Here is a 16268-nt window from a genome sequence, read left to right on the forward strand (position 1 = left end):
CATGTAGTTTACATGGTTTTGCAGGAAAGTTAATAAATAACCATAATAAAATAGTTCAGCTTTCCTAGCTTGATGTAATAAAAGATACCGTATACATCAACACACAAAAGCAGTATTTAATCTGCAATTTCAGTCAAACAGATAAGTCTACAAGTGAATTGTAATCAGTTTCTTAAATTTTATAGTTCTGGAAAAAGTAAATTCTCTATTGTACAGAGTTAAATAATTCACAAACATGAATATTTATTCTATTTCCACCATCCATCCACAAAGTCTTTGGCCTTTTACCTGGCTAACCTCACCATGCTACTCTTCTGGAGATTATTCGCAGTACAGTCGGCACACGTATACACGGTGTGCTTGCATGTAAGTTACACAAACACAGCATCCAGAAGAGCCGGGAAACTCTGGCTCTCCGAGAGCCAACCAGCTTTCGTTGAAGTTGGAGCCTTACATCTAGCGCCCACTTCAAGACGCCCTCTTGCATTACCAACATTCCCATTGACTTTTTGATGTTGCTCTAGAACCCTTCATTGCTGGAAGTCATGGACTCTGAATTCCACGGCAAGGAAACTGAACACACATGTCAAGCAGCAGCATTCATTAACTGCAGCACCACAGGCTTAGGGAAATCCTTCTACCGCAAAGTGAAAAGTAACAAGAAGTCCCTGCTTGGTCATTCCTATCACATCGGGCTACAAAATGGGCCATGCAGAGTCTGCTCCCGCCCTTTTGTGAAAGGAACAGTAATTTTTAAGAGTGGGCAGCATGAGAAGCCACGCTAAATTGCTTCTAAAAGGTTTTTACTAGAGCACTAAGCAATGAGTTTAAATGAAGCAATAGTCTCCAAAAAATGACTACATGCTTCCTCTATATCTGTAGCTTTTAGATCTTACATGTTTAAGATCATGCACAACCTACCAATCGCTTGTGTATGTGGCTTGCAAAGCTATTACTAATTCAAGCTCACATTCATCTCGGTCCAATACCACATTGCACTGAAGTGGAGACTAGCTTTGCTTCCCACAGTGCTAGAAATGGAGTGTCCGAAGCAACCTATCACTTGGGTCCTGAACCCAGCTCCTGCCTGTATCCTAATTTAACAAGCGATTGTTTTGAGGAACAAACAGGACTATAATTACCTGCTAAATCAGAGAGCTACACATGTAAAGTTCTGTACCGAAGTGCTAAGAAAGCCAACATTAGGAGAATCTGAGGGCCACATTACATGCACCTCTGCTGCACCTTTCTAGATTTACGAAGCAGTTCATTGGGGAAAAAAAAAAAAGGGGGGGGGGGCTCCATCTGGGATATAGTTTTAGGTTAGTTAGATTACAGTTAAGGCCACAACCACCCACATATTCATTGCCAGCAATTCTTTTTATACTAGGAAATCCCAGCTCCGAGAGCAAATAGATTTAATTGCTCTAACTTCTATATCAAAACCCGTTACGGTTTCTGAAATGTAGAACTTCTCCGCACAACACACACAAAAGAATGGCCTTTGATCTGTTCATCCTAAAAAGCAGGGGATTGAAGGCGAGAACATACCAAACATACTGCCATTTGATAAAGTGCAGCACTGTCTGCCACAAGGCCTGCACAGAAACTTGCCACTCCATCAAGTGCCTCAGACATCCTCCAATTACTTCTGAGCAAACACCCACTGTCCCAGCCTTTCCCAGTCCAATTTGCTATTACTTCTGTTGCCTTACATTTGCTCAATACTTTACAAAATCCTAAACAGTGACTTTATTCAGCTAGCGGTGAGCTCGCTTCAGTATAAATAATCCTCCTCCTGAAGCCCTCAACCCTTCAAGAACTCACCTCACATGAAAGTGTCATTAACTCTTCATGGACCCTGTGTTTCCAGCACACAGTACAACAGCATTCGCTGATCTCAATGGACAGATGAATCTTGCGAACTACACTGTAAGGCTTTCAATTTGCAAAGTATTCCAAGGACTACTTTGACCATGACATACTTGTTACAATATTAAGTCTTTATATACCATTAATGATTTTAGTCAGGAGTTGGGTTTTTGGAAGTTCTGAAGTTTCTATGCACCTAAACAGGAGTTAGTCTCCAGTGCCACGGTATCCTGTTATGCTTTCAAGCAGAAAAACAGTGACTTCATTTTTAATGTTACCACTTAAATTCCATGTACAGCAGCAGCAAATTTCCATCTAATTTTTTTTTTGTTTTTTCACTGCCTGCAAGCTTGTATGAAAACTGACCTATTTACATATTAGAATTAAAACTCAACTTACTGTTACAATTTCAAGTTTCTCCATTTCATCTCCTTATGAAATTAGTCTTGAGCCAATATTTATATGGCCTATCTCTAGTCGGAGTAATCCCTACAAAAAAGGGACACAGTATCTCTACTTTAACCATAAGGGACTGAGGCACAGATGGATTAAATGGCTTTCCAAATCTAACCTACCTCTCCCAAGTCTGATTCTAGTGCCTGAGCCCCAAGAACTTCTTTCCTTCCTCCTTATTAAAAGTTCCATTCCATTCTTGAGGAGATTTGTTATAAGCATGTACTGGAAGTTGTAGGGTATTCAAGGTTTCCCACATCTATTCTTTATTCATTGGAGGCCCTGAAATAATTTAATTATTATTCCCTAAAACTATTACTGTGCTTCATCTTTTACTTTTTCATAGCTTGAGAGAAGACCCAAATACGAGGTATTCTGAAGCAGGTATCTATATTATGCAAGAAGGCTTCATGTTGAAAAGAACTTGTTATGCAAGTCCAGAACTTACTAGAACATTTTTACATGCAGAAGGAAGTGGGAGAAGAGCAAAACACCAGTTTTCAGTAACTTCTCCTAAAGCAATATGTCCACAGCTTGGCAGAGAATTGAGAGAGTTTTGTTTGTTTAAAATCTAGCATTTACATTTTCCCAGCTGTGTATTTGTTTTCAGAACCTATTCTAGTCAGTTTATATACAGTAACTCCCCACTTAACGTCCTCTAGCTTAACATTCTTTCGATCTTATGTCCCTGCTCAATTACAGAACATGCTCCATTTAAAATTGTGAAATGCTTTGCTCTAACGTCGTTTGGCTGCCTGCTTTGTCCACAGCTGGCAGCCCCCCCATCACCTCCTCCCTCCTTCCCCCCCCCCCGCGGCAATCAGCTGGCTTGTGCTGTTCAGGAGGCAGGGGAGGGAGGGGGAGCCTGCGCCCCGTGTCCTCGCTCCTCCCCCCGCCTCCTGAATGCTGCAAGCCAGCTGATTGCCACGAGCAGGAGGCAGGGGAGGAGTGAGGACACGGGGTGCAGAGTAAAGGGGGAGGAGGGGGAGGGAAGAGGCGGGTTAAGGGTGGGTGCTTGGGGGAAGGGGTTGCGTGGGTGGGCCGAGGGTTGAGCCCCCCCGCCCCTGGTGCTTGCAGAGTAGGGGAAGCTGTCGCTGCTGCTGCGCAACGTGCTTCTCCTAGCCTACAGCACCTTCAGCCTCCTTGCCTGCCTCACTGTCTCCAGTGCCAGTGGGCTGTGCCTGTGTGGGGTAAGGCGAGGGCACCTCCCAACTATAGTACTGTACTGTATGGCAAAAAAAACTTCCCTGGAACCTAACCCCCCCATTTACATTCATTTTGGGGGGGAAATTGGATTCACTTAACATTGTTTCACTTAAAGTTGCATTTTTCAGGAACATAACTACAACGTTAAGTGAGGAGTTACTGTACTATTATGTACTAAAATGCTCACTCAACTGCTGCTGCAAATATTTTAATAGTAACATTTAAGAAAAACACTCACCTGTTGTTATTTTTCTTGAGGCTTTACCAGATTCCATAAACATCTTACTCAAGAAGGCTTCAGGAATAATGGAGCGGATCATTTAAAAACAAATGTATCCACCTTTTCCAATTTATAGTAGAAGTTCAACTTGACCTCAGGAAAATTAACTTTAGGAGTTTTTTTCCCCCACTTATTTCTACAGAATCTCAGTTTCTACAGAGCTGCTGATACCTCATCAATTCAAGAGAGATTCTGATACAGTGTTTCACTTTCTAAAGGCCTTTCCTTCCCTTTATTACTAAGGATGTGTGAGAGGAAAAGTCTGAGTTTTATGCGCTGTAACTGTGTGCTCTCACCTAAAGTCAGGTCTTTAACGTCACAATCAGATTCCACAGAGATTTAAATTGTGGTGTCACATGATTAATTCAGATGAGTAAGATGCACGAACCCATTAAAGAAGCCTTGCAAAATAGTCATGAAAATTTACCAACCCAGATACAATCTACTCACCTTCATTATGACAATTGATTATAAACAATGTTTTACATGCTCATCCACAGAGTCAATCACCCTAGGTGAATATTTCCATGCTTATTTCTATAATAAACATGGGAAGAAAAAAATCACTGATAAGAGTAATCAGAAATCATATTACGTTGTCCTTGACATGTCAGCAGTGCCATGGTTTTCCAGCTGTCGTACTAATACAGGATACAGTGCTGAAAAAGCTCTATGGAAGCACATAACTAACAAAGAGTGTTGCAACCTCTGCTCATCTGAGGACTGCTGATAATCATGGTTTGCCTCCAGCAGAAGTCTAAGGGTATGTCTACACTACCACGGTAAGTCAACCTACACTACGCAACTCCAGCTACGTGAATAACTGGTCGACACCGTGGGGGGTCAACAGGAGAAACTCTCCCATCGACTTACCTTACACTTCTTGTCGAGGGTAGAGTACAGGGGTCAACTGGAGAGCGATCTGCTGTCAATTTGGCAGATCTTCACTAGACCCGCTAAATCAACCGCCGGTGGATCGATCTCACAGCCTCGATCCTGGCTGTAGTATAGACATAGCCTAAGTCAGAAATGCCTTCTTTCCTTAAGAAGAGCTCTGCAGCGCGAAAGCTTTCCTCTTTCACCGACAGAAGTTGGTCCAATTAAAAAAAAAAAAATTTACCTCACACACCTTGTCTCTCTTCTTTCCTAGGAGCACTTCACTTACATCACTTTCTGAACAGGTGGTTGCTTGATATGGGCTATATTATTTATAACTAGACCATCATTTTGATATTGATGCACAGTTAGGACAAGCAATTCCATATTGGATTGGACAAAGATACTATACCAGACAGGGTTTTAATTACTGAATTGAATTCCAACTAAAACAAGAAGGAAAGAGTAACAGTCAAGGTTGCTGACAAGAGCAAAGCAAGAAAGGCGAAAGGCAGCTATTGTAAACCCACAGAAATGGCCGACATTAAAAATCAGAGCAGCACAGATCAGAGACAGCATTACCAACCACTAGCCTAGACTGAAGTCAATCCCTGAACTTCTGACGTTCAAATTTCTCTTGTGGGGAAAAACGGAAACCTGACAATGGACACAGTGGGAACTGTCAGAGGAGTAATGCACTGATACTCAGAACCTACTAGATAGCTTCAGGGTGCTGACCAGTGAAGTGATTCCAGACTATTGCCAGACCCAGTAAGATGGTGAGGATAACTACATTTAAAGACCTCAGTTTGAATGGTAGGAAGCAGAGATATAGCATGTCTTTTTCATGTTATAAACACATACAAAATCATTTTTACACATTTACAGTGGATTCCACTTAAAAGAATATCTATTAAAGGAAGAAACTTGTTAAAGGAATTTCAGTGCACCAAACCAAGATATGCGAACACCCTTAAGTGCTCAAAGTAAGTTTTCAATATACGATCATAGGAAGTCATTCTGTAAAACACATTTTCTGCATGCCAAAATGAAAGCTACGAAGCCTTTTAAAACCAAAATCTGTTAGGGAACACAAATTACATGATTTATATTGTTCTTCATACCCTCTTGAATGAACTGACTCGCAGGACAGAGGGTGTATGAAACAGATCGCTACTATGAACAGGTATAGAGACACTAACAAGCTTGCTGCAATACAGGAGCAAGTTGAGAGGCCCAGGAATTGCACCTCACCTACCTGTGGAGGGCTAGGGTCTCTGGTGGGATGACCAGAGATTATTCTATGGCCATTCCACTAGGGACCCTACCCCGGCACACCATGGGTTTCTTTCTGAAGCTTCTTCCCCAAGTTTTGTAAAGCCTTCAAATAGAAATTTAACCTCACTCAGCAGATTGTAATTTATTTCTAAGAGAATAAAACATACTCCATTTTGGAATGTGCTGTGTATGGTTACTGGGATCTATTATCAGGAGAGAAACACAGAGGTTATCTGACATATAATTAAGTTGTGAGTCCAATGTTCTCCTCTTCAACTCGTTTTGCTTAATCTATAATGTCTTTGTTCAGTACCTGGACTATCTGGCACCTTTGTTTGGCAGCAGCTTATCAGTTAACCACAATGACTGCTAGCCTTTTTTATTAAGTATACAGAACCACGTTATATTTGGCCCCGCTCACACACACTGGAGAAAGAGGGTGCAGAGAAACTCCCCCACTCAGCACATTACTGCAGGACCACATGGATGGCAGCACGCTGAAGCACAAGGACCTGTTAATGTAACTGGTAGTGCTTACCCGGCCAGCGGGAACCCATCTCCACCATATCCCATGAAAGGACACAGGGCTGAGACTAAGCTACACTTTTACAGGAATGACAAGATGTACTGCTTGCCATGCTCCTTCAGAGGCCCCAGAATAAGAATTCCTGAGTGATCTCTCCCATGACTACTGCAGGGATGCAGAAGGTGCTCTCCCCCCGACAGGACTCAAAATAAGAGTTTTATTGCTAGTAAAGTGCTGGAGTTTTTTCCCTTCAGGAATTTGACCAACCTTGAGAAAACTGGAAATCCTATTTTGGGCAGGGATGGGGGGAGGAGTGGAGTTCATGGAGATCTTAAGGAGGGTGATGCCTATTTTTTGGTGGTAGACTAGGAAGAAGAAGCTTTAAGTCTTCATCAGTTCAAGATACAGTAGAGGCTAGTTAGATGCAAGACTTCGTTGCACAAAATGAAACACAACTTGGCACGCAGAAATGTATTTACACAAATCTATTCTATAGACAAGTCACACATACCTTGTACTTTAGCTTTTGGTGCCCTGTAAATTCATTCATTCAACAACTTTGTTGCTTGAAAAGAGTTTTCCTACATTTTCTATATTTTGGCCTGGTGCAAAGAAAAAATGTTCCCTCAGCATGTCTATTCCTTTAACATCTATTCTTTAGAAAATTATTTTCTGTACAATCAAAATTAGTACAAAAAACCCAACTCACTGGCAAAGTAGAAAGAAGGACCTGTCTCCTTGCTGTATGGTATTTTGGGACATGCTGAATTTGGGAGATAGAAAGATAAATTAGCCTCTTGCCATGTGTATACTTCCAATCTTCTGGAAAGGTCGACATTCATTTATTTTTGAAGATTGTACGTTCATGCAGATATCATTTTTGTGTAGTTAACAGGGCTGGATATTTTTACTTAATTTTACAACTGAGTGAAGTTGAAATAAAGTCAGCCCCAATAAGCTCTCCTTTTGAACTGTCACACTGAGGGCTCCACTACTTACTTTAGTACAAAAATAAAGATGAACAGATATTGAGCCTCTATTACACTCCAACAATAACCTCAGGTCGAGTTAAAAGAGTTACAATCAAGTAAACAAAGAAATAGGCTTTTGTTTTTTCAGCTGTATCACTGAGGTCTTAACAGTTCCAAAAGACACCTTTGGAGATGGTTCACTCTTAATCCCTGGAGACTCCTTGAAATTTATAACATACCCACCATTGTACTATTTAGGATATTAGAACTTACTGCTAGGACAGAAAAACAGATAAGGTTAGAGAGAACACCAGACCAATAAAACATGTGCAGAAGAGAGAGGGAGAGGTCCAAGAACTAGCAAAAGAATAAATAATGTATCTGTGTAAAATCAAAATTTTGTTTTACACAAGTCTTTCACACACACACAAGGGAAGTTTTACAGAGGACAGCAATTACCTAAAACATATACAATTTATCCAAACAATAAACTAGTGGGAGTTAATTGTTACAGGAATATATTTGTCCTCACAGCTTGAATTGTCAATAGAAAACTTGATAATTCATGATTACCCATCACTGGATTCTGGCGATAACAAACAGCCCATACCTACCAGAAAGTACAAAGCTTGAGCCATTGTTCTTTAGAACCAATAAACGAATTAGTTCTGTAGGCATGCCAATCATACATATATTGTTGCTTTGTTTCAGTGCTAAGTGCCTGTTTCAAACTTTTCACACTAAGAATTTATATACGTTTAAAGGAGCCAACATTTCAAACCTAGAGACAGATCAAGTGAATATCAGTGTCTTTGTGTTAATGATGTCCAGTTTTAGGGTTTATTTGTAGGAGCAAGAGGAAAGAAAGTTGTTTAACATTCTCTCAATGATTTAAGAAAAAACACGGATTTGGGTGTTGCTCCATCATACGTTTAGAAGTAACACTAATTTATGGTGCCCATATAGTTTAGCTACTTTCCATCTGTTGAAGAACATTCAACTTCAGGAACTGAAATGGTGACAAAATTGTGGCACTCAAGAGCAGTGACAAAGACACCAATCAGATCTCCTGAATTGCCTGTTATTGTAGACATCTAGCAGAAACATTCAATTACACAGCATTAGCTAAATGGGAACTTGAAAACTGCATCATCCTAGCCTTCGCTATCCAAAAGATTTAACAGGTATAGAATGTTACATGCATTTCAGGATTCAGATTCCTCTGCCATGAAGGAAAAAAGTAACTTTCAGCAAATAATCTAATTCTCTTCACTGAACAGTGACTACTGTTTGTCATGATTTTTACTTGCCTCAAACTAATCAGGAAGGTGAAGCTTTCAGAGATTTTACTCACTGATTAAGAAAATGTTAGGAGAATGCTTTAAAAGCAATTAACCCCCCCCCTTCCCCCCCAATGCAGTTGTCCTTTCAGACTTCATTCTGCAACACAAGCACTCAGGTAGGACAACAGTCTGATATTAAAGGGAGTGATTCATGCAGGGAGTCACTTGATAACACAAAGAAAGCACCCATTAGCTTCAAGGACACAGGGACCTTAATATAGATCATCTTAATAGCAATGGGAAATCCAACAGTGTAAATGAAAAAGCCAGAAGTAAAATCTGAGAACTCACTTGGGCAAATTTATTCTAGAAATTAAAAGCAGTGGCTGTTATTTCTAACTGGGAATAGCATAGTCATATGGAAGTTATTCATCACTAAATATTCCTGAAGAATTAAGTAACATACCCAAATCAGAAGTTTATTTCCAGGATATCTTGGTGTATTCACTATATGGATGCTATGCATACACTTGAGATTAATAAAATGTGGAGAAAAAAAATACTGTGCTCTAACGCAAGTGGTTCTAGATACCTGGTTACAGTACTGTCCAAAGTGACTGGGGGAAGCTTAAAATATCTAGCGCCTCCTAATGTAAGTGACTGTTAATACATCCAGCAAGTTGCCCTATAGCAATTTACTCCACATGCCGCACATCTATTAAATGCTACAAATAGATACTCAAGCAAACAGCCACATATTGATAAATGGAAGCAGAAGTTTTATTATCCAGAAACAAGGTAGTTATTTGTGGGAAAAATAACCAAACTAAATGCCACATTTGATTTAAGAATATCCTATATTTGAGCTACAGCATTAGGAGTCATCTACTAAATACCTGATGGCAAGCCCAGAAGGCTAAAGATACAGTTTAGCTGATTTATGTTAAGGCAGGCAAAAGATGACATGCCTGAAGATGGTAAGAACATGCTATCATCCAAACATAAGTGCTTCCTTACAAGCCACCTATGATGTAGCACTGGCATCAGACTGGGCTGAGGCAGGTTTCTGTGGCAAGCATTTCAAGCATTCAGATATAAAAAGAAGAGAGGGTCAGCAGTTCAAAAGCAAACTGATAACCACCCAGAAGAGTTCAGGAAAACATTTAGCTTCTGGCAAGACCAAGTTCTGTAAGAGAAATGCTGCTTGGATTTAGGTAGAAGGACACACCACCACAAAAATCTAGAGTTTTCAGGTTTCTTGTCACACCACCAAAACATGTGTCATTAGATTGTCTGAAATATATACCGATGATGGACTGAAGCTAAAAAACCAACAATATAAAAACTAGAGTTCTATGGTATGTTGGAACATGAGAGAAAAATAATTTGATATATCTGATTAAAGTACACTAATAGATTAAAAAATTGCTCCTATACCATGATTTCAAAGACCTGCCAAATTGTGACAGTTAAGAATGATGTACAACATAAAGTTGCTGGGGAAAGTTGCAATCAACAACCAAATTCCAGAGACTATTTCAGATTTAGTTTTATTTAAAATAGGATTTTTTGAGGACTGCCTTTTCACCAGGAAGTCTGAAAGGCTTCAAACAGTCACTCGATCAAGACAGTAATCCCATAAAAAACACAATAAAAGCTCCGTTTACATGAATGTCTCAAAAAACTAAAGATGAAAACTAAAGCTGAAATATACTTTTCCTCCAAATCCAGCATCAGAACTTTTTACTGTGATGCTGTCTGCATCTGCATCATTTTTTCCTGAATTAACGCACACGAGCAAAGATCAGACTTCGGTATGATATTTCAAGACAGACATGATAGATTCTGTTATCAGAATCTTAACTCTGCATTAAGCTTTAGATTTTTGGGCTTGCAAGTTTTCATAATAGACAGTATTCATCCATAAGGAGAAAAATGCAAAACTTTGACACCAAAAAAGGTGTCTAAAGTTACGTGACACCCTTTAGCAGACCCTAGGTCAACATTATGATTGACCTAACAAAATTTCTTCATCAAATACTCAGCCAAAAACTGTTGAATGATCATATTTTCAGGAGATGATCCTTCTGTTTTGATATCTGTGTCAAATCCTAAGCCCCCATAAAGATCATGGACTGAGTCTTCAGTGACAAGTTCTTGCAGCCAATTTTTCCTTTGGACGACATATTGTTTTAGTGCAGGTTTATGTGGCTTTAGAGATTCTTTGCATTGTATTTCTCAACCGGTATCTCACTTCATGTTTTAACTTAAGTATTTCGGTGAGGTTAGTGCTAGTGAAAAATGCCAGACTGACAACTTTGGAGACTTCTATTTGTTATTGAAATCATATAGCAAGCACTTATACATGAAATGTTCAAAACAGGATTTATATTCTTGGGTTTGCCAAGAAAAGGAGGATCGCCCACACAGAAATTATATTTTCCTCAGATGACAAATCTTTGTATACTGTTAAAGTATATTACTAGCATTATTAAAGCAGTGGTTTTATCATGCTAATGTTGTGAGAACTAGAAGTCAAGTTTTGAAACGGAAGTCAGTTTTGTGACAACACTACAGTCCTTGTTATAATGAAGAAACAGTCAAGGACGTAGTGTTAACAGCATCAAGAAAAGCCTGTGACAGACTTGCTTAAGCTGGTATTCCTTAGCAGCCTCTCATGCTGGCACATCATCTCCAACACTAGTGTCTTATTAAAACTAGCATACTTGGATCTATTTTCACTCTAATCAAATAACTCAGGTTTGCAATACCTTATTAGTTTTATGAACCATATTCTGGGTCTATGGTTATAGCTTTCGCTGTGATGCCAATGGTTGAAGCTTGAAATAGTAAATATATCCCTGCACAATGTAACAACGTAAAAAGTTACAAATAACACAAAACGTTTCCTACCATACATAGCATGCGTCTGCTCATGCGCACCATACTGTGTTGCTGAAGAAGATACTAAACCAGGCTGTGCATGTGTTGGTGGTGCCATCATTCTAGTGTTACCCTGTATTACAGGGCTATAAACATGAGGATGCTGTGTCCAATAAAAATAAAAGACAAATCAATTAGTTAAAAAACATGTCTGTACAAAAAGTTAAATACACCCTTTAATCAAGCTCGTACAGTGCATGCTTAAAGGCACTTAATGATAATTTGAAAAGCTACAGCTTGCTTTGCACTAGCTACAAGAATTTTTCAAAATATACCTGTCACCATTATCCAGATAACTCCTGTAAACTTAAAATGAGAAATACCTTCCACAAAAGGAAACAAAAGGAACTACTCTGCCGATCTTACGTTGACAAAGGGTCTCTTTAAATTGAACAAAAGACGTTTTAAACTATACCATATCCCATCCATCTTACCACACCAACTATTTTAGCAACTGCATCTTTTAAATCTACATCCAATTAATCATTTGAAAGAGATGTTCCACCATGGGATGTAGTTAATGATGAGGTACAAATATTCTGTATTTAAGATTTGTATTTACTACCAAGTGGAAATTAATGTTTGTGGAGGGCTATGTGAAGTGCAAAGTATCAATATTTCTGCAGTATTTGAATACTAATTGTAGCAATTACATGATGTAACAGAAGATACAGTACATAGAATTCCAGAATTAAGTCTTAATAATACATCTGTTCCAATACGAATGCAGCAAGAGGCAACCACACACTGAAGGAGTCTTACCTGAGACTGATAATGTGGCACATGTTGCACAAGAGGCTGATTAGGGAACTGTTGAGGACTATAGGTAACATACTGTGTTGAATAGGCTGGTGGTGTAGCTACAATAGGGGGGCCTGCGGCTGAGGCAGGATGCATCATGGTGCTCTGATGATGCTGGTCTTGGCGTTGTTGTGGCATATTTGGTACTACAAAGCAAGGAATATTTCACATTAGGAAGGAGGATCTAAAGTAACCAGGTCTTTCCTGAAAGTTTTAATTCAAAATTACTGAGCCCAACTAGAATATCCTCACTATCAACTTTAACCATGGTCTGTAGAAGTACATTACACGGGTATGATTCTGAAGAGGAAAGATAAGCTGAGTTTGTAAATTAATTTAAAAATCTTTCTAAATGCAAAAAGGTAGTTTCATCAGTACAAAATGGAGCTTTCAGTGCAGGGGATTTAAATACAAGCAGCTCTACATGAACCTGATTGTTGAAGAGAAATGTGTATGGCTCCAGGTTCACAAAACTGAAATTGCTACCAAAGGGACTCTAAAGGAAGCTGTTCAGAACAGAAGAACTGTTTTATGGAGGAAAGTAACTCTTAACACATACAAGAAAACACTTGCATATTATCAAGCGACCACCTCATCTGTCAAACAAGAGCAGGAAAGAAAATGGCTACACTAGTGGCCACTGAACCTTAGTGAAGGCACGTGCACAATTTTTCATTAGTGGAGCTAAACTCTTACCTAGCACTGCAAAGAAGTCCTGACTGCTACAAGCAGAGACTGCATCTAGTCTAAATATGCACTATAAGAGCTTGAACACTCACACATTCTACATAGCCTTGGATCTCTTAGAAATAGGAGCATGGTTGACTTAAAAAAAACTCAAATACATGTTTGGTAAAATCAGTATTACCAACCCCAAGTGGTCAGAAATCATACTTAATAAACAAAACACATTTTGGGTTTTGATTTAGCTTCTGGGGTTTTTGTTTGTTTCATTTTCAGGCTTGTCTCCACAATCATTAGGGCAATAAACTTGATTTTTTTAATCAAAGCAGAGATGCTCACGTGATCAACTGCCTCCAGGAGCTGGGACTTTAAGAGCGCCACCAAATTTCCAAGAGTTGTCAACATTATAGAATTAGAGTATTATCTAAAACATAGCTATAACAAAAAAGACAGTTCCTGCCTTCCGTTCACTTGATGTGTATTAAGAAATGCAGACAATGCACTTAGCCATACATGCACACCAAATTTTCCAGTTTATCTAGCAACAGCTTTCACTCATTGGAGAACAGTATCTACCCATAAAAGTATTATGTTAAATCACTTCTGTTATTTAGGTGCAAGAGGGATGAAAAGGGACAGTGAGATACAAGGACTAGCAGCAAACATTCTAAATAGTGCTCCAGTAGAACAAGGAGGGAAGAAAATAAACCCTTTCCACCAGAGCAGTGTAGAACTTAGTGGAAAGAGTACCATATACAGAAAATATTCTACTAAGGTGTAGCTCAGTGCTCTGCTGCAAATTGCTAGAAAGAATCCCTCTTTAACAACGTCAACTAACAACGTTTAGGACAACATTAGTGATTGAAACAGTCAGCTATTAAAGAATTCAAAATATTTGTAAACATTTTTAAATTTGGTTATCCTGTACTGAATTCAAAGACAAGCAATTCTCCTGTAATCAAGCTTACAGCATTTTTTTTTATAAACACAAAAGCAATGTATTTATCTTTTGCATTGTGATTTTCAAGTATTTGTACCAATTTAAAATACATTGATATTAAAGGACATAAATTAACATGAACTGGATAAAAATGTGCATGTCTGTTACCCTATTCATGCTACATGCAGTCTAAAACCAAACAGGCAGTATTATTCTCACCTTTACCTGCTCTATAGGTCTTGGCTTGGTTCACTGGCATGGGAGTCATGGGAATAGGATACAAAGGCTGAAACAAAAGAGAACTCAGTGAAGTTATGGTATGTTTTTGGACAGGTTTTAAATATATGAGCTTTAGAATTTTCACTCCTGAATCTAACAATACTGTTCATAACCACCCTGAAATTAGAAATGTTCTTAGTTTTTTTCCTAAGAGCAACTGTACAGTTTTTATTCCCATAATGCGATAAGACAAATGATTATATTAACAGCCTGGGAAGGACAGTGCTTCCCTACTATGTAGGTCTCCATTGCGATGTTAACCCTGAAATAAAAGCTAACGTACCCTAGTTTTCCAGCTCTATTTATAAACTTGTTAGGAGGCTACAGGTAGGTGATCACTTATCTATACTACACTCACCTACCCAACACATAAGAGTATGAAGATGCCAAGGACGACTTGTAAATAGCACCTTCTTACTCAGAACTAGTCCCTGCATGTATCCAGAGTACATCTGGATCTGCTGATTTTAGTACACGCTTATTTTTCTCGCTGTCTTTTACTTGTTACGACAGCAGAGCCAACACAGGTGCTGAAGAGTGAGCTGGATCCTATTCGGTCTCATTGATGACTCAACATATACAGATTCTGCACTGTTACATGTCTGAGGTGGTTCAGCGATGGTGATGAGGCATGAGCCAGAAAGAACCCAGCTTCATTTCCATATTCCAGGTTGAGTTTGTAGGACAGATGATTGGAAGTTTGTGGGGCTCAAAAAGTTTGTGGGGCTCTTTTCGGTACCCATGCTAATTTTTCAACATATTAAGGATCATATTAGCCCTTTTTGCCACATCACCACACTGGGAGCTCATGTTCAGTTGCTTGTCCATTATGACCCCTAAGTCCTTTTCAGAGTCACAGCTTTCCAAGATACAGTCCCCTATTCTGCAAGTAGGGCCTGCATTCTTTGTTCCTAGATGTATGACCATGCATTTGGCTATATTAAAATGCATTGTCTACATGGGCCCATCTTATCAATCAGTCCAAATTGCATCATATGTGCCCTGGACTCATTCCTCATTTACCACTCTGCCAATCTGTGTCGTATGCAAGTTTTATCATCAGCACAGATTTTATATTTACGCCAATATTTTTATTAATGATCTGGAACAGCATCAGGCCCAGGCCTAGTACTGATCCCTGCAGAACCCCACTTGAATGCCTCCATGTGATTTAAAAGACAGACAAGTTGGGTGAGGTAGTATCTTTTATTGGGCCAACTTCTGTTGGTAAGAGACAAGTTTTTCAGCTCCACAGAACTCCTCATCCACCTTGCGTCTCTCATATCCTGGGACCAACACTGCAAACAATACATGATTTGTAATGCATCAGTGACCACATTCCCCAATCAGGCACGTGTTTCCAGACATATGGGAAAACAATACACCATCCCTGCCCAGAGTGGTTTGCAATCGGTACCGAACTTTCAGCACTCAAGTTAGAAAGCTTTGTCCAGGGAACCTCTCGTTGCCATTTCCTCAGCCACTGCAGACTACAACTGCAATTTTAGCTTATGCAGAATGAATATTAAAGAAGCTACTAGACTGAACTATGAAGTGACTAGATTTAGAGAGGTTTCCAATGACTATTTGGAGCCTTTTTTAAACTGTACAAGTAACTATTTTTCCAGCATCTGAGATTAATTATTTAGGATTTGTCTGAGACCGTATTAATTTATTTATTACCTGTGAATTTTAGGTTTTATATTTGCATACTTAAACAATAAATCACTGCAGACACTACATAGGCAACTGATACAAAAAAGAAAAAAAGGACATAGAAAAGGAGCAGTGAAGTACATTTAATTTTAAGATGACACAGTAAAACAGATTGTTTTAGTGATTAGAATGTTGTACCTTACTTGAGTCTCAGTAAAAA

General features: G+C 39.1%; 1 protein-coding gene across 2 annotated transcripts in view; it reads right to left on the reverse strand.

Annotated features, from left to right (window-relative positions):
* Positions 1 to 16268, reverse strand: part of ATXN2 (ataxin 2) — a 58589-nt gene that overhangs the window by 6361 nt on the left and 35960 nt on the right. The window contains exons 17-20 of one of the 2 annotated variants that reach the window (XM_065417700.1): positions 14339 to 14399; positions 12451 to 12635; positions 11659 to 11791; positions 7201 to 7254 (exon numbers count right to left, since the gene is read on the reverse strand). In XM_065417700.1, coding sequence (XP_065273772.1) covers positions 7201 to 7254; positions 11659 to 11791; positions 12451 to 12635; positions 14339 to 14399 — 433 coding nt within the window. Of the gene's footprint in view, positions 1 to 7200; positions 7255 to 11658; positions 11792 to 12450; positions 12636 to 14332; positions 14400 to 16268 lie in introns of both variants that reach the window. The other variant, XM_065417699.1, reaches the window with a different exon arrangement.

Source organism: Emys orbicularis, chromosome 16 (assembly GCF_028017835.1).
Source record: "Emys orbicularis isolate rEmyOrb1 chromosome 16, rEmyOrb1.hap1, whole genome shotgun sequence".
In the NCBI taxonomy this organism is placed as follows: domain Eukaryota; kingdom Metazoa; phylum Chordata; order Testudines; family Emydidae; genus Emys; species Emys orbicularis.